The sequence below is a fragment of the Myodes glareolus genome, chromosome 4, assembly GCF_982192425.1.
Source record: "Myodes glareolus chromosome 4, mMyoGla1.1, whole genome shotgun sequence".
Classification (NCBI taxonomy): Eukaryota; Metazoa; Chordata; class Mammalia; order Rodentia; family Cricetidae; genus Myodes; species Myodes glareolus.
This window is the reverse complement of record NC_142029.1, coordinates 2,748,936-2,767,140: the sequence shown is the minus strand read 5'-3', so window position 1 is coordinate 2,767,140 and position 18,205 is coordinate 2,748,936. Positions and strand designations below refer to the sequence as shown.

The 18,205-nt window shown below is 50.4% G+C and overlaps 1 protein-coding gene across 4 annotated transcripts; it reads right to left on the bottom strand.

Moving 5' to 3' along the window:
- Nucleotides 1–4,235: 4,235 nt before the first annotated feature.
- On the bottom strand, nt 4,236–17,422 carry Lyzl4 (lysozyme like 4). Of its 4 annotated transcripts, none has more exons than XM_085689063.2 (6): nt 16,488–17,422; nt 12,451–15,058; nt 8,426–8,704; nt 8,164–8,313; nt 6,996–7,074; nt 4,236–4,478 (listed from the first exon to the last, which is right to left on the bottom strand). In XM_085689063.2, the coding sequence occupies exons 2-6, from the start codon at nt 12,908–12,910 to the stop codon at nt 4,409–4,411; spliced, it is 1,038 nt and encodes a 345-aa protein (XP_085545189.1). In that variant the 5' UTR covers nt 12,911–15,058; nt 16,488–17,422; the 3' UTR covers nt 4,236–4,408. The 4 variants fall into 4 exon arrangements, with proteins under 4 accessions (XP_085545189.1, XP_048280099.1, XP_048280098.1 ...); XM_048424142.3 differs by having other exon boundaries at nt 8,426–8,653; XM_048424141.3 differs by lacking the exon at nt 16,488–17,422 and having other exon boundaries at nt 12,451–16,419.
- Nucleotides 17,423–18,205: the final 783 nt, after the last annotated feature.

Below are 18,205 nucleotides of genomic sequence, written 5' to 3'. Positions count from 1 at the left end.
TCCAGTCAAACTGACAAGACGGAAGTCTCTGGAGTTTATGTGGGGGCCACAGCACAGCGCTTCACCCAAATGGGAGGTTGTGACTATGATTCTCATTTTGCAGATTGAGTAAGTGAGACTTGGATTAAATACTCTGCCCCAGGTTGGGAAATGCTGGGCTCCAAATAACTGCTTCACACAGACCTGGTGATGGATTTCATGACATAAATTTCATAAACCACCCAGTATGGATCTCATACAAAGAAATTTGTGCATCTCCGTTCAGACTACTCTATAAGCAGTGAAGAGAAATGAAAAGAAATGTGCTGCCTCCGGTCAGAGCTTGGCTTCTGTGCAGCACACAGGACTCAGCTGATCTCCAGGGCTGACATCCAGTCATCACTGTGAGCGGAGGCTGCCCCAGCGCCACCACTGGGACCACACCAGTCCCTCGATGGCTCCTGACAGGGCTGGAGAGGGGCAGCTCCGTACGAACCAGCACAAACTGGAGCTATGAGCACTTCCAAGCTGTGTGAACTCTTATTTTCAGGGTGCAGACAATTAAATGGGGTGTCTCATAAAACGTGACAATCTGCTCTGTTGACTACACGTGAAACTTGAAGGAAAATCTCACATCTTCCTTCAAAACAGTGCCGCGATACCATCTGCTCTGACTGGGAACTGGGGGCAAAGTGGCTACCCAGCCTAGCCTACTCGACAAGTTCTAAGCTACTGAGAAACCCTCTAAAAGAAAGGGATGACCATGCCCCAAGAACAGTACCCAAGGTTGTCTCTAACCTCTCCATGAACACATGCACATCCCATGAACAGGTACACACGTGCACCCTCGTGAACATTCACATGCACACCTGTGCACTCACATAAACACTCATAAGCACACACCTAAACATACAGAGGTGGGGGAGAGAGAGAAATAACAGTTGCAGGGTTTGGGGAGAGGGGTATTGGGGCATGAGTTCTAAAGAGATGCCCAACCCATATCCCTCCTTACTGGACTAAAGCCAAGTTAGCCCGTGTCTCCAAGGATGTTTTGCCACCTGTAAGATGGTTATAATTCATATCCAGCATCTAAGGTTTTGAGAAGTTTGGAGATGTGGGTGAAGGAAGAGTTCCACGCAGTGTGTGAATTGGGATTGCTCTCGTAATGGTTGGTACTAGCAGTCATAATGATAGAACTCTGTGACAGTGACATTCAGCTTTGATGGTGGTAAGCCGGGGCAGGGAATCGGAGAACTTGAGGGCACCAAGCCAGGAGCTGATGTTGGGAAACGCCATTCCCATCAATACCCTAACATTTGCTTTGTCCTTGAGCCTCACACCCTTGTTGACACAGAGGCCATTAGGGAACAGTGGGCAGCCTTGGAAGTAATGGGCTGGAAGGAGGTGGCAGGTGGATTTCCTCTTGAGATGATAGTTTTATGGCCAATCTCAGGCTGTCACGAAGGTCACCGACATCCGCAGCACCGTTGGGTTGGGATCAGGTACCCTATCGCTCTTGAGCCCACCCTTGGAAACAGTGTCGGGTCCAAAGCCAAACACTAAAGTTTCCCACGAGGTCTCAAAGGCTTCTGTGGAACCCAGGAACCAGTATCACTGACATCAGTTGTCCGCACAGATCGTGCTGTCTAAGGGAAATGCAACGGTCTTCTCTCCAGAGACAAGGGGAGCCATGTGAAAGCATAGGACCAGGTTGGCCCATCCTCGTTGAGCCCGCCTGGAAGCTTGCCCCAGAGTTCTGACTTGCTGCTGCTTCTCTCGGGAAAATAAGCAGTTGGTTGTCTACAAAAGCCGGGCTGCTGTATGCTACCTGCCTTTGAGGTGGCCATGGTCTGCTCAGCCTGCTTAATTAATATGTAGGTTAAATGGTTAGCAATAAAGGATTATGCACATTGCCCATCAAATGGAACATGAGGAGACCATTAAAAACAGGGCTGAAATTCTGATGTAGACTGGAAATGTCACACTACAAATTCTTAACCGGAAAAGCAAGATATCATACGCAATATTTAATAGTGGCCAATGCTTACAAGTGGAAAAAACATGGGGGCATGTGTGTACGTACCCCCAAAGTCAGGAAAGAGATACATAAAGTTTAATGGCCTCCAAGCTCTCTCAGAATGGGCTACAGACCAAGCACAGCAATGAAATAAAAACCCGTTTACTGTGGGGAGGGGGAGGTATTTTAGTAACGTTTTAATCTATATTCCCAGGTTTCTTCATCTAACGTGTACCTTTTGTGTCATTTTTAAGCTTGAAAAAGGGGGTGCCCAGAACAGTCACAGTCGAACCTGTACTGTTTTAAAGGGGACAAAACCGAGAACTCAGACAGTAGGGGGCAGGATAGATGAACCATGCACGTTCACACAGGCAGCATTCACCAGTCTGAGGCTTTCACGCTGAAGCAGATGCCGCCCCTCAACCCCACTGCCTCTCCCCAAGCTCCTGATGGCTTGGATACCACAGTAACCTGGCTTTAGTTACGCAGATATCTCTGAGGCTCCAAACCCAAATCTCCACCAGATTAGCCCAGGATCCCAGAACCCCAGGTCTCACACGCACTGCCTCCTGGAAGAACTCAATAAGCCACCATGCTTCGGAAACAAACCCTTTTCTGCATGAAATTGTTATAAACATGGGGAATCTTATTTTACTGGTTTTTTTTTTCATTTGCCTGTTTGAGTCAGGGTCTCACATAGCCCAGGCTGGCCTTAAACTCCATTATGTAGCAAAGGCTGACCTTGGCCTCTGATCCTTGTGCCTCTACCTCCCCCATGCTGGAATTCCCATTAGGAGCCATCACGTCTGGTTTTACACAGGGTAGGGATTCCACCCAAGGCTCTGTGCAGGCCGAGCCAACAACACTTTACAAACCAAGCTACAGCCCAGTCAGTTTGTTTCTTGAGACCAGATCTCTCTACAAAGCCCAAGATGGCCTCCAAGTCACAGCAATCTTTCTCTACGGGCCTTCAGATACCAGGATTATTAGATGACAGCACACCCATCTGGTTTGCTTTCTTTCTATAAAAGTGGATCACAGAACCCTATCTATAGCATTGTTGAAAACAGAAAACTCTAATACACACACACACACACACACACACACACACACACACATAAAACACAACAAAAACCCATGGGGAGGAGGTTGTGGTGATATTTGAAGAGGAATGACCTCCACAGGCTCACAGATTTGAATGTTTGGTCACCAGGGAGTGGCACTACTACTCAAGAGGGATTAGGTGTGGCCTTTTTGGAGGAATCGTGTCACTGGGGGTGTGCTTTGCGATTGCAAAAGTTCAAGCTGGCCCTAGTGTCTCTCTTCCTGCTGCTGGCAGATCTGGATGTAGAACTCTCAGCTGCCGGGTCTACCTGCATATCACCCTCCTTCCTACCACCGCGACGATGGGCTAAGCCTCCAGAACTATAAGCCAGCACCAATGAAATGTTTTGCTCTATCAGAGTTGTCATGGCCGTGCCTCTTCTCAGACATACAACCCTGACTACGACAGAGACGTAGTTAGAGAAGACAGTGGTAGCGCTGAAACCACGGCGGACTTGGCATTGCCAGAGCTGTGAATACCTGCGGGCCTGTCGCTCGTATTAGCATACGTGTTATTTCTAACCGCTAGAAATTTAACATTGAGAGAAGAATGGCTGCCATTGGTTCTTTCCAAAGAAATATGGGTGGAAGGGCATGTGTGTCTTGTGCTCTGCTGGCCTGCCACGTAGGTTCCGGCAAGGACTCCCCTTGGGTTGCAATGGGAAGGCTGTCCATTACTTTCATCATGGTGACCCGATTGTATAGTGTCCACCATACGATGGGATCGTGAGATGGGTGTTCTTCACATCTCAGTGGACTGGAGAGGGGTTCCCTCCTGCTTTTCCCTTATTCAGCCTGAGACTCACCGTGAATGGTGCCAACACACTCAGTGTGGGTCTCCCTTCCTCGGTTAATCCGATCTGGAAACCCCTTGAAGGCCCATGCAGCGGTGTGTCTCCAGCTGATTCTAAGGCTGGCCAAACTGGTTATGAAAAGAAGCCCTGTCTGCCCAGCCCCTCACCCCTGCTTCTGCAGCTCCTCTCAGTTTCGACCGTGTCTCTTCCTCCTTTCCCTGCTGAAGATTGACACCCCTGCCTTTGCACTCTAAGAATCAGAAATGGGAAGTCATGTAAGCGGTAAGTAATGACGGTGGCCGTAGTGCTCACAATGGAGCAACACCTGCAGAGACCTCAGGCCAGGTTGAGCTGGTTTATTCTGCACCTCGCCCCCCTGGATGAAGTGGACGTTTGTCCTTTTCCATCCGGAGCTGTCGAGCGGTGAGATAACTGGATGGATCGAAGCAGCAAACAGGAAAACATCCGTGGTCACGAGACATGGCCGGCAAGTGGGGCAAGTCCACCCAGGTGGCTACAGATCACAGCCGTCCAGCCACCTCTCCAGGGTGTCAGACAACTGGCAGTTCCTGGACCAGATGGGCCTGCAGGTGGAAGACCAGAGAATGGTCAGCGGTGGCTCCTTAGAGCCAGGGCTTGGGGTCCCCAGAGCTACACAGCTCATACCTAGCCCTGGGACATTGGCGTCTCTCCGGTGTGGACACAGTTCCTCAGGCTTTTGTGGGTTTTGGTGCTCACCCTGGTGTGGATGCAGGTGCCCACACTACCCTTGCCTCACACGGGGACCCCACCCAGTTGGAGCACCATAGCCTTGTGACGTATTAGACACTCCTCTGAGAGAGCTTCAGAGAGTTTGCCTAGGCCAGGGTCCCGGGTGTGTCCTAACCCTGGGCTCCTTCCACCTGTCTGTATACCTACTTCTCCACAGCTTCTAAAACTTCTTCCCCTCTTCACTTTTCCTGGGCATCTGACTGATTCTTTGATATTTCCCCTGATATTCCCCAGCAGTCCTTCCCCTATTCCAGTCCCTAATGCAAGGCCACATCTGGACCCGGGTCCCCAACCACATCTACTCCTGGTCCTCAGCCTTGCATGGTTCCACTCTTCTTCAGCACGGGGGCCCATAGTAGGCAATGATCCCCGGCCCCTTGTAGCTAGGAAGTAGCAGAAAACACACACATCCACATTCCCAGAAATCCCAGGGCTCTTCACAGATCAGGGGCAGATGGTGTGGAGGGGGCTCCCCAGGACTTTGGATTGGCTCTCCTCTTGTTCACACCGCACAGCAGGGTGACTCGGTCTGAGCTGTGGTGGATCCATGGCTTCCTGTCAACTTACTTGGAGCCTGCCTTATCAGGAGTCTGGACAATAAAGCATCTCAGCCAGCGTGGTCCAGCTTACTGCTCCACGGTGCCACACAACAAAGATGACTTCAACTCATTAGTGTTAATCCCAGACTCAGCCAAGATCACTAATTAATCAGAAAACTCAGACCACGTATGAGGGAGACGGTTATCATTAACAAGGAAATTACACCATCGGGTGCAGTCTGCTTCGTTAGCAGTGAGATGTCATAATCGGATTCATGATGTTGACAACAATAAGCAGGCTTAGAAGTTAGAGTTCCATAGCACCTACCTTGCTTTTCATACCAAAATTAAGTACAAAAGAATCCAAAATTTAAGCTTAAAAGGATAAAATCACAAAAATTCTATTTTAAAAATACTTAGCCAGAGTATCAAGGGCTTACTTGGTGTCAGCAGTGTTCTGATACTGAGAAAACATGTATGGCATTCTCGTCAAACCTCTGCTATAGATCCCTTAAATTCATGTGCACCTGCATTTTCATGAGTGTGCAGAAGTACATGTGTGTGGGTGTGCACATATGTGTGAATGTATGCACATGGAAATCAGAGGATAAAATCAGGTGTTGTTCCTCAGTCAGCATCCACCTTGTTTTTTGAGACAGGGTCTCCCACTGGTCTGGAACTGGCTGGCCAGTGAGTTCCAGGGACCCACCCATCTTCACCTCCCAGCACTGGGACTATGAGTATACATCACCATAATTAATATTTTTTAAAACATGGGTTCTGGGGATCAAACTTGGGTTCTTGTTCTTTCAAGGCAAGTGCTGTACCAGCTGAGCCATCTCCTCGGTTCTTCAAGACATTTCTAAGAAGGGGGTTTACATGGACCCAGAAGCCACAGAGAGAAGGCAGAGGGATTCGATTCTAAGAAACTGTTAGGTCTCATCTAGGAAGAAGATGCCATCAACAAAGTCAGAATACAAATGACAATCCTAAGAAAACAACCCACACAGATGTGATTATGAGCATTTAATAGCCCTGGTTTATAAAGGAAGCATTAAAAATAAGTAAGAAGGGGCTGGAGAGATGGCTCAGCAGTTAAAACATACACTGGACCAGAGTTTATTTCCCTACAACCACAAGAGCTCACAATTGCCTCTAACTCCAGCTCCAGGGAGCACAATGGCCTCTTCTAGCATTGCATGCACACACACACACACACACACACACCATACCTCCATATACCACACACATGCCATACACATGCCACACATACCACACACACTACACACACGCACATATATACACACCACACATATACCACAGACACACACACACACCACATACATACTATACATACACCACACACACACACACAGTTATTAACATGAGCCATGGTGTTGACTCATCGTTGTCACCCTCACTAAAGCACACTGAGAGCACATGCCTCTAAATGTCTTCAGAATAGTGCCTCCACAGAGCTTCCTCTGAGCAGGGACCCTGAGTGTGGGCAGCACCATCCCGTGGACTAAGGTCCTGGGTTGACCAAAAGGAAAATAAAGCTGAGAACCAGCATTCACCTTTTATAACTACCACGTGACCGGCCACCTCCCACACTCCTGCCACCGCGACTGCCCTGCCACGAGAGACTGAAATCCTCAAACTGCGAGCCAAATGCATTGGAATTCTTCCTGACCTCGACTGCTTCTGTCGGGAACCTGGTCACAGCCAGAGAAGGGCCCCAAACAGCCTTGTTGAGCCCCCAGCACGAGCTGCAGAGGACATTCCACTTACCATGCGCCCATCCCTTCTTTTCCTTTCACGATTTTCTTGGCACATTCGATCGTATCCTTCAAGTTTGGATTCAGTAACGCTGCAAAGAGAAGGAAGCAGAATGATGCTGTGCCATTTGGTGACGGCTAGCGTGCCTTTCTACCACACAACCTGGCTTCCCATTGCTGCCCCACGCAGCCGGTCATTGAAGATGGGTCTCAGGCAGGGGACCCAAGGCCTGTGGTTTCCAATCTGGGACTTTGGAGAGCAGCGTGGAGAGGTGACAGAGGCTTCTGAACCTTCTGGTGTAGCCTGGGTGGAGACTGATGTGTGGGCCGGTGGGTGTAGGCCCCCCCAGAAGCTGAAGACCCTGGACCACTTTTATCAACCAGGGTGGGGAAAATACTCTCTCTTTAATGAAGCCTGGAGATGCTGGGGCTAACACTTAGACCCTCGGCTGCAGAAACACCTGATATTAGGGAGCCTACACCTGGCCTCTTGGTGTAACCCTGACTTAGGAGCCCCTTCAATTGTGTCTGCCCCAGCTCCACTCACCAGCCATGTGGCCTTGGGTGTGGACTCACACTTCTGGGCCCCCGTTTGCCCGTTTATAGAATGGGAAGAGAAGCAATACCTGCTCCTGAGAGGCTGCTGTGAGCATTGAGTGAACTGATACCTGCACAGGCTCAGGGAAGGACCTAACAAAGTCCCTAGAAGCTCACACAGCACAGGAGTGGATCCTAGCCAGCTGCTCCTCAAGGCCACAGGTTCTTAGGTCCCTTTAAGAGTGGCAGATACGCTCCCTTTGGGCTGGCCAGTACCTGTCTCCTCCCTACAACTACTTCGGACTGTCATGGTGACAGTATGGGTCGCCTATGGAGCTAATGCTGTAGCATAGATGACCGGAAAGAGCAATCTTTCCCCACTCTCAAGCTGCATGGGTCCTATGGCTTGCTCCTGCTTCCAACATCCCAGCCTTCCCAGCACTTTCTGAGCCTGTCTGGCCTTGGTTTCAGCCATACTTTCTTCTCAGATTAGCAGACCCTTTCAGCATCCTCTGTCAAGGTCCCTACCTCCTAGGGACAAGCTTTAGACACAGCACAGGCCAGTTCCCTCCTCTAGCCCCTCCTCCAAACCCGTAGGCTCTGCAGCCTCCAGCTCCCCGAGGGATGGAAAGGAAGGGACCCACCTGTGCAGGACACACTGCAGAGGTTCTTGCCATGGTCACACCAGTCACTGTTTCGGATCTGAAAGAGGCCAAAGCCAGTGTAGCCACCTTTTGTGTTCTCATAGACAGCCGAGGGGTTGAACTTGCTCTCAAAATAAGCCAGGCACACCCCTAAGAGGTGAAACAGCAAACGTTGTGAGATGCTGGGTACAGGGTAGGGGTGCAGGGTGGGGAGCGCAGATCGAGGAGGTGAGGAGAGACGGGCTGCAGGGGTCCTACTCACAGTTTTCAAGGCTGTAGCCCTCAAAATAATCCAAGCCTCCGTCACGGAGCCTCTTAGCCACTACGCAGCGCCCCAAGATGGAAGCACCAATGGGAGTCAGCAAGTAACTGATGAGCAGAAGTATCAGGTACACCTGCATCTTCTCCACGCTCTGGTGGCTCAGGGCTGTGAATGCCAGCTGCAAGGACAGTCTTGGGCAGCTCCTTCCAAGGTCACAGGCACACTGGACTTCCCAGGGAAAAGAGAGGCACTGGAGAAAGCAGGATGGATTCGGGGCCTCTAGGGAAAGAACAGCATCACCTGCCTGCCTGTGATGACGAGATCTCCCCACCTTGACTCCTTGTTCATGCTCCTGAGGTCATCTCACCCAGACCTCCCATTGCTGGAGGAAATTACACTCTGGAAGTTCTCCGCCTTCCAGAAGAACCTAGTGGCTTCCTGGATTCTAGATCTGCCATTTTGTTCCATCAGTTAATGTGGATGCTCAAGTCCTTTCCTGCCCCTTGATTCCGTACATTCTATTGTGAAAGGAAAACTCACTAAGGACATTTTGGGGAGGAGGAGATGAGGAGAGAGACGAGAAGGAAGAGGAGGAGGGAGAAGAGAGGGAGAGGAGGAGAGAGAGGAGGGGAGGAAGGGGAGGAGGGAGAGAAGAGAAAGAAGGAGAGGAGGAGGGAGAGAAGGAGGGAGAGGAGGAGGGAGAGGAGGAGGGAGAGGAGAGAAAGAGGGGGAGGAGGAGGGAGAGAAAGAGGAAGGGGAGGAGGGAGAGGAGGAGGAAGAGGAGGGGGAGAGAAAAGGGGAGAGGAGGAGGGAGAGGAGGAGGACAACTTGCTGTGTGTGCATCATCGAGCACCACCATGCCCCCTTGTTGAATTAGTTCCTTCACTGCCTTCTAATCCACAACAGCCCCATCGGCCTCACCCTTTCACAATGGTCTTAGTCCCAGGTTTTCTGTTTACAGCCTCCACTGACCTTGTCCCTGGCTGTCCATGCAGGAGACAGCCCCAGAGGACTAGACACTGGCCTCCCAGTGTCTCCCCTTCCAAGTCTGTAGTGGTGAGGTGGTCACTCGGATAATTGACTCTTGACCTCACCTGCTCCACTTCTGCAGCGACCACTTAAACCTCTCACCCACGGGGGTCCATGTTGCCATCTTCAGGCACAACTGAGCAATGGCCCCCAAACGTGGACAAAATGCCACCTTGAGACGCTGCTGGCATTCCACTCCTCGCCACACTCAGGCCTTGTTGTACAAGCCCTCTAGGACCTGGCTTTACCCCGCTGAACTTCCATCAAGAGGAAACAGCTTAGCCCTTGAGTACTCTCGCAGTTCACCCTGCCCAGGCCTGTAAGAACCACGCCTCTCATACCACTAGAGTCTCACCTTGGTGCCCTCGAACACGTGCCTCCCCCATCCACAGGGCTCCACCCACATGGTGTTCTCCGTCTTCTGGCCTCCAGCCCTGGTGACCCCCTGAAGGCTGATCGGTCCTCGTGAGACCTCCCCTCCCCTGCCCAGTTCCTGCTGCTCACCGTCCCTTCCTTGACCCCTAGAGAGTGAATACTGTTTCCCATGCTTCAGAACAGAAGCTATGACTGGAAAGCGGGGCCTAGCCTCTTCCCAGGGTCCCTGCACTCTGTCACTACAGACCAGTGCACGGTCACCCTCACACTGCTGTGTGTTACCGTTCACACGTGTAAGTATGTCCTCCGGGCTATATTCTCCGACACTAGGGGCTCACAGCCCTGGCTTGGGCTAAAAGTTCTTTGGGAATTGGAGCCCTGGAACACATGGTGGGTGGTTTAGGTGTGAACTGTTGCCCTTAGCCTTGTGTGATTGAACCCTTGACCCCATGTGGTGATGCTGTTCCCCTGGGGCTCATGTGATGAAACCCCTTTTCCCCATGTGGTGATGCTGTTCCCCTCGGGCTCCTGTGATTGAACCCTTGGCCCCCAGATGGTGGCCCCCCGTTTCTGGAGGGTTGAGGAGCCTTTACGAGGTGACACCAGCCCCACTTGCTAGTAATTCTCTGCTTCCTGACTGCAGTCACCTTGTGGCTTTATAAACGTGACTAGTCATCCCATGCTCTCGTCACCATGTGGCAGCTCCCCCAAACCAGAGCCACAGACGACTCTTCCCGTCTCTATGTGGCCAGGTATTTGGTCCCCTCTGTAACAAGCAAAATGTCCTCTGGAGAATAAAATTGCTGTCTAGCATGAACTAAGAGCTCGGATAAAAGCTTTAATTGGGGCAAAGGTGGTAAACATCTGTTTAATCCAGCTGTGTAGTTAGATGTAAACGCATCCACCATCTCAGAAAGACAGAGGGTCTGGAACGCCAATTGCAAACTCAGCCTTGGTACTCAACTTGGGCCCCAATTGCTGCTCTGCCACTCGGGAGTTGGGATGTCAGAGACCCCAGCAGTGACCTTACCCCAGTCACTTGATTTCTCTGTACTTGTCTCCTTGCCTGTCATGCAAAGGAAAACTCTCCTGGCCTGGTTGTGAGAAAATGACTTCAATACAACAAGCTCTACATGCTATGGAGATAGCCTTGTTCTGAGTTCTGGTTGCCTGCCCTGGGTCCTCATTAATTACTGAATTTCTTCGCATGCGGAGAAAGCCTGTGTTGACATTTTCCAGTTGAGCAAACAGTATTTCAGGAAATGTCAGTCTTTCCCAGGCCAGGCCCTGTCTCAGCTCATGAAAGACAGGCTCTTATTTCCCTCCCTCCAGCAGCCGATTCGGCAGGAACATGGATGTTGTTCTGAAGCCCACCCAGCCCTCACATGCCTGTCTGCAGGTCACCACCAGGTCTAACTAATTATGCGTTTCCAACAACACCCCCCTCACACACTGTTTGTTCAGTTCCCTGATCTGGTCCCTGAGCACCTCTGCAGTGTGACCCAAGGCATTCCAGACTCTTCCTTCACCTGTTCTTCCACAGGCTCTGTGCACACTTTCCCTTGACCACAACACTCCGACATGGCCACACCACTACCACCATAACTATACCACCCCCACATGACCATGCTACCCCCACATGACCATGCTACCCCCACATGACCATGCTACCCCCACATGACCATGCTACCCCCACATGACCATGCTACCCCCATATGACCATACCACCCCCACATGACCATGCTACCCCCATATGACCATACCACCCCCACATGACCATGCTACCCCCACGTGACCATGCTACTTTGACATGAGCATGCTACTCTGACATGACCACACTACTACCGCCATAACCATGTCACTCCCACCATGACCATGTCACTACCGCCATAACCATGTCACTACTGCCATAACCATGTCACTCCCACCATAACCATGTCACTCCCACCATGACCATGTCACTACCGCCATAACCATGTCACTACTGCCATAACCATGTCACTCCCACCATGACCATGTCACTATCGCCATAACCATGTCACTACTGCCATAACCATGTCACTACTACCATAACCATGCCACTCCCACCATGACCACACTACTCTGACATGACCACACCACTACCACCATAACCATGCCACCCTCACATGACCATGCTACTCTGACCTACTGCCATGACCATGCCACTCCCACCATGGCCACGCCAATCCCACCATGACCACACCGCTCATACCGCATCAGTTGCTCCTTTCACCTAGAACACAACTCCTCCAACCACCGTGGTTTTAACCCTGGTTGCTGACCCATCATGAAAAGCAGCTTTAGTTGTCTTTGTAACACACACTAGCAGCAATCACTGTGTTAATTTGCTCTCTTGCTTATGACTTCGCTCTCAGAGGAGAATGCAAGCGCTGGGTGAGCAGTTTGCCTGATGCTGCGCCCCCCCGCCAGAGGTGAGTGTCTGGTACACACTAGTTCTCAATGCTCTTGTTTAAAGAACAAGTAAGCCTACCCTTCCAAACTTGTCCCAAGATGATAGAGAAGGGACTTTTCTGACCAGCATGCTCTGCACCTGGGTGTCCTCTGCCTGTCCCTGGTCCCGCCCACCAAGGCCCACCTACCAGCCCAGCAGGGTGTCCAAGGGCTCCGCAGCAGCTTCCACGTTGCTTGCAGGCCAGGGGCTCCACCTGCACTGGGTTCCCTGGGCTTTCGCAGATGCCAATTCCTTAGTAACTCATTTGTCTTCTCCCAAGAGTTTCTATACCATCGATCCTGCTCCATGAGCAACTCTTCTAGAACCTTCTCTATGACATCTGTGAACCAGAATGTTCTGAAAACGGAAGGGATCCACTGCCATTGAAACAGTATCAGCTTTTTGTCACGGTTACCTAGTGTGGGCCTCAGAAGACTCAGAGCAGGGTGCTGGCAAGGCCAGGATGCTTCTGGAGACAGTAAAGATGGTGCCCTGAAAATATGGTTGTTACAAGGTGAGGGTTGTTGCCTGAAGGCCACTGTAACTGCTGAGGGCTGCCTCCACTCCTCACTCTGTTTGGTCATCAAGGCCGTCAAGGGTGAGTCCATATCCCCTCCCACCACGATGTGATGCTATCTTCAGCCCTCAGGTCATCTCCTGCCTTCTCTTCCACTGTTCTGAGGACTTATGCCACTAGACTGGTCTATTCAGACTCCAGGGATGTCCCCTCATCTTGAGGCCCTTGGCCTTAATCATATCTGAAATCCCTTTTTCTAGTAACACATTTTGATATCCCAGGGTTTATGACAGGGACACATTTTCCAGGTCAGTACTCTGCCAACCACAACATTCCCATAGGTGGAACATGTCACTCACAAGGCCCAGGATGAAGGAGGCTGTCTCTTGGGACCTAGGCAACCTAACCTGAAACATGAAAAAGTGCTCAAGCTATCCTTAGGTTTCAAAAGATAAACGACCTTAAGATGAGAGAGGGCAAGTTGGTCTCTTGGAAACATGGAAGTGGTTCTGGCTGGCTCGGCTAAGACTGGTAATTGCACAATTGATTTAAAATGAGACGGTGGAGACAGAGCAACCACAAGTGCTTCTGCTACATCAGCCGCTCTCAGCATTTGTCTCTTTTCAGGCATTACCAACCACAGTGCTGTATGAGTGTGCATGTGCGCATGCACGTGTGTGCGTACATGTGTGTATGTGTGTGCACATGTATGTGCGAGTGAGTGTACTAACTATATATTACACTGTGTCTCCCTTGGAGTTTCTCTTGCTTTAAAGTGGAGCAGTGTCTTAAAGACAGGAAAATCCACATCTCCTAACCCTCCCTTCTGAGCTGTCAAGATGCTTCAAATTTATTCTCCATCTGTTCCTCTGGCAAAATACTTTTTTTAAATGTAAGATTTATTATTTTATATATATTGATGCTCTGTCCGCATGTGCATCCATCTGCACACCAGAAGAGGGCATCTGATCCCATCTACAGCTGCAGATGGTTGTGAGTCTCCTTGTGGGTGCTGGGATTGAACTTAGGACCTCTGGAAGCGCAGTCAGTGCTCTTAACCGCTGAGCCACCTCCCCAGCCCCACAAAACACTTCTTGATAAGCTGCATTTTTCAGGCTTCTCAAAGCACTTAACTTGCTTTCAGTGTTACCTTAAGTTAGAGAGACCAACCTGTGTCGGGTATGGGTAGTCACCTGCCTGTCTTACTGTCACCTTGGCCATCATGCCAGCACTGAGAGGATGTCTGAGGGGTGCCATTAACCCCACAGCCAAGGTAAAGGAGCATCCATTGCTACCCACACCAGAGAGCAGCATGCAACTTGCAGTACTTCTAAACAGCTTTGAGTTAGCACACCTCTAGAGCCTCTAGTCCGGAGGCCATAGCTCTTCAGGAGAGAACAGTGTCTTCTAGTTGACTTGGCTTCTAGAAACTCTGCCTCCTCTACAGCTCATTGCTGTCTGTGCAGACTTCCTCACCTACCTGGGTGAGGACAGAGAGGTCACTGGGGCATCCTGGGAAGCATGCCCCACGCTACTATTATGGCTACTGGCTAAGGGCAAGGACTGGCAGACCCAGCCCGGGAGCTGCATACAGCCAGCTGTTACTGCCACAGTTCTGGAGCGAAGCCATGTGCAATCATTTACATATTGTCTAATGGCTGCTTTGGGCTGTCGTGGCAGAACAGGGGCTGAGCTAAAAAAGTCTTTGAAATCTGAAGTGCTTGTTACTCAGAATAATATACTGCCCCCCGGAGCATGGATTTGACTGGGCCAACTTGGTTTTGCGTTCACCACCAACTGCCTGTGTGGCCTCAGGACAGCTAGCTCTCCTCTGCGTACTTCAGTTTCTCCACAGAGACAGTGTGCACAAGTCTCTGAGTCTGCACCGGGAATGGATGGGTACAGCAAGTCTCAGAAGATGGGCAAAAACACACCAGCAAGATAGGGACGGTCAATCTGACACCCACCTCCACCCCCTGCCTGCCAGTGCAACGGTGTCCAAGTGCCATTGGCGGGAACTTGATGACTCCACAGCCTCTGAAGGAGCAAGCAGCACACACACCCTGGTCCTGGGCCCTAGGTCCCCCACCAACAGGTGTCTAACCCAGGACACTGCTTCGATGCAGGCCTTTTGAGGTAGTCCTTTCTTGTAAGCAGAGTTCAAGGAAGGTAGAGGGAGGAGGCCACATATGAAGCGAACTCTCCAGCTTCAAGAGTGAGCACTTCAGGCCTTGACAGTCTGCGGCAGAAGGAAACAATGGGGTCATCCCTGGGCCTTGGAAACAAAACCGTCCTTCAAGATGAGTGTTCCCTTTGGGGTGCAGTTGGCTCTAAGGTCAGTGAGCCTACTGCTAAAATTGTTTCTGGTGAATAAATCCCGCAGAAGGGGACATAGCAAAGGGTTGAGGAAATGGGGAGGGCATAGGGTTCCGCCGGGCACACAGGAGGTAGGAGAATCAGCAGTTTGAGATCATCTTTGACTTTGAGAAACAAGCTACCAAACCTGTATGTGATGACATGATATCCAACCCGAGCATCGGCAAATTAAATCTAGAAAAAAAATCACTTGCTGGCTACGTGAGACAATAAATCCCCGTTTGTGTGGGGGCTATTCTGATTCAGTTTGGTTCCCTTGGAATCAGAGAAAGTGCTGGTGTGGTTTCCTTCCCTCTAGATCTGCTCTCTGGGACAGAGGAAAACCGTCCTCACCATGGTACAAACTGTGGCATTCACAGTGCTGGGATACAGCCTAACACTACACAACCCTAATGAGCAAACAGCATCCCCCGGGGCCATTCTTAGACTCCCCAGGGATATTTAACCTAACTGGTCATGAAGACACGCGCACTGAATGTAAATGTCCTAAAAACAGAAGATTTGGAACCAGGAAGAGTGGAGGGGGCTGGAGAGCACAGGACACTGGGGAAGACGAAAGGTGTCTAATAGCCAAAGGCAATCTGCAGCCTTGACTGGGTTCTGGGATCTAAAACAAATGAAAATAGCTGTAGGGGCTGGGGAGATGGCTGAGTTGGTGAAGTGCCTGCTGTGTGAGCATGAAGACCTGAGTTCAATCCCCAGCACCGTTGTGAGTGCCAGGCACCATCTATATCCCCAGCACTGAACACAGGGCTCAGCTGTCTCAAGCAGGTGGATCTCTAGAGCTCATTGGCTGGCCAGCCTAGCTCCATATTGAGTGAGATATCCCAGATCAAAAAACAAACAAATGAAATGGAGAGAAATTGAGGAAGACAACCATTGTCAACCACTAGCTTCCACATATGTGCACGTACAAGCACACACATGTCCACATGAACAAAAGAAAACAGAGGTTTTATACAGGACATGTGTGGGACCTCAGCTTGGGGCCTGGGGGGCATTTGTTGGCAAGGTTCTGTTCTTGCTCTTAAGAGCCCAGTCCAGGTGTTTAGGAACAAAATGTCACAACATCTGTGGTCAATTTTCAGAGGGTCTGTCTAGTGGTGCGGGTAGTAGGGGACTCAAAGCAGGAATGTTAAGTAAGCCCCAAGGCCTTTCCAGAAGTCAAGGACATAGAAACTAGACCTGGTTGCTGACCAAGCTGGGGATGAGGACCCAGCTCCAAATCCCCCAGCGACAGTTGCTGTTAGAGAGTAGAGGCCCCTTGGTGTGTCCCAGCACTGGGCACTCACCAGATATCTTCAGAATCTTCACTGGCAGATGGCCTGTATTGCTGAACTGATATTCTCAGGAACCACGGACTGTCATTATGGCTGTATCTGGGCTGATATCTGCATCCATATCTGTACAGTATCAACACAAGCCTGGAAAATGTCTAGGGAGTTAGCCAATCCCTCTCTGAGACAGAAGAGCACAGACGAAAATAAAGCAGAACATTCTGCGTTACCTGTTTGCAAAGTCATTTGCTTCTGTGACACACCCTTCACCGGAAGCTCATACCGCTGCTTTTCCCGTGACCCACGGCAAATGTATACCACACATGTAAAAAAGACTGTGACAGGCCTCAAGCCAGAACTCAGAGTTCCGAATCCTAAAGGAAGAAGGTTGGGCATACAGCTGAAACCATCTTAAATGAGCCCCGATGTTCAGTGTAGGACAAAGATCATGTCAAAGAAGATGGGACCTTCCCTTTGCTGGTGTCCAGACCTGCTCTGACAGGAGAATTGAGAAGAGCAGCCTTATGGGGCCTCCTCATGAGAGAGGCAAAGGAGGGGCCCCCTGCTAAGCCACCTTACTTCTTCCTTAAGCCTAACTGCTGCGGTGCTGATTGGGGAGGAAGGGCAGAGGGCAAAGGACAGCAACAGCCACATTGGAGTCTGACATCACTGGCCCCAGAGTCAATGCAGCAGCCACCACTTCCAGACTACGGCACACAAACCCCATTTGGCTGAAGGCTCCCAACAGCTCTGAGAGATTCGTGTGGCTGCCACATGCTCCTCTTCAAATAGAAATGTTCTTAGCCGTGGTGCTGTTTCTGAGCTGAGAATACCGAGCCAGCATCAGGACACCGCTGCTTCTTAGCACTCGTTAAGGGTTGTCTGCAGGAAAGCGTGTTCGCAGGCTGAAGAAAGGTAGAGGGAGGTGGACATGCCCTCTTTTATGAATACTCTTCTTGCTACCCATGTGGGGACAAAGCTTCCCTCAGCTCCCCACAATGCAGTGCGAGGATGGAGAAGGACCTCAGGCTGTGCCAAGAGAAATGCTGCCCAGGGAAGAGGCAGGAGACCTGGCACGATTTGGCATGGTGGGAGGTCGAAGTGTCATTCTGATCCCTTAAGCCTTGTAAGCCTACATCACAAAGGGGATGAGAAGAAAAACAAATGGCCACCTCACCTGGAGAGCCCTCCAAGGTGCATTGATCGGTACATTGGAAGGCGTGAGGAGTCGGGAAACAGGAAGACAGGACGTGCCTTGGTTGTGGTGTCTCTGAAAAGGAGTCCTGTATCCACATGAGATGGACTGGAGGTGGAGCCCTGACTCCTCAAATCTTACAGCCCTCTCATGGAAGAAATAAACGATAGGCAGGGAGTTTTCAATTTCCCATACGCCCTAAAACAGATGATGTATAAATGCATAAATGAATGAACTAGCTCTCGATGAGCAATGGCTTGACTCTTGTTTGTTTGGTTTTTGGATTTGGTTACTTTTTTGCCTCTTTGCTCTTGGGGGGCCTACCATCCAGCTCACAAATAAATCATACACAGAGGCTTTTTATTACATAAACGCCTGTCCTAAGCTTGGCTTGTTTCTTGCCAGTGTTTCTTAACTTAAATTATCCACCTACCTTTTGCCTCTGGGCTTTTACCTTTCTTTATTACTTTTTTCCTTTTTTTATTGTTTTTATTGAGCTATACAATTTTCTCACTCCCCTCCCTTCCTCTCCCCTCCC

What these genes read in the sequence shown, in the direction of transcription:
- Lyzl4 (XM_085689063.2), bottom strand. Translation starts at nt 12,910, where the DNA reads ATGGACTCACCCTTGACGGCCTTGATGACCAAACAGAGTGAGGAGTGG. An exon ending in GGGCTACAGCCTTGAAAACT is followed by an intron (nt 8,314 to 8,425) that starts GTGAGTAGGACC and finishes TTCACCTCTTAG; the next exon opens with GGGTGTGCCTGGCTTATTTT. An exon ending in CTGCAGTGTGTCCTGCACAG is followed by an intron (nt 7,075 to 8,163) that starts GTGGGTCCCTTC and finishes TTCTCTTTGCAG; the next exon opens with CGTTACTGAATCCAAACTTG.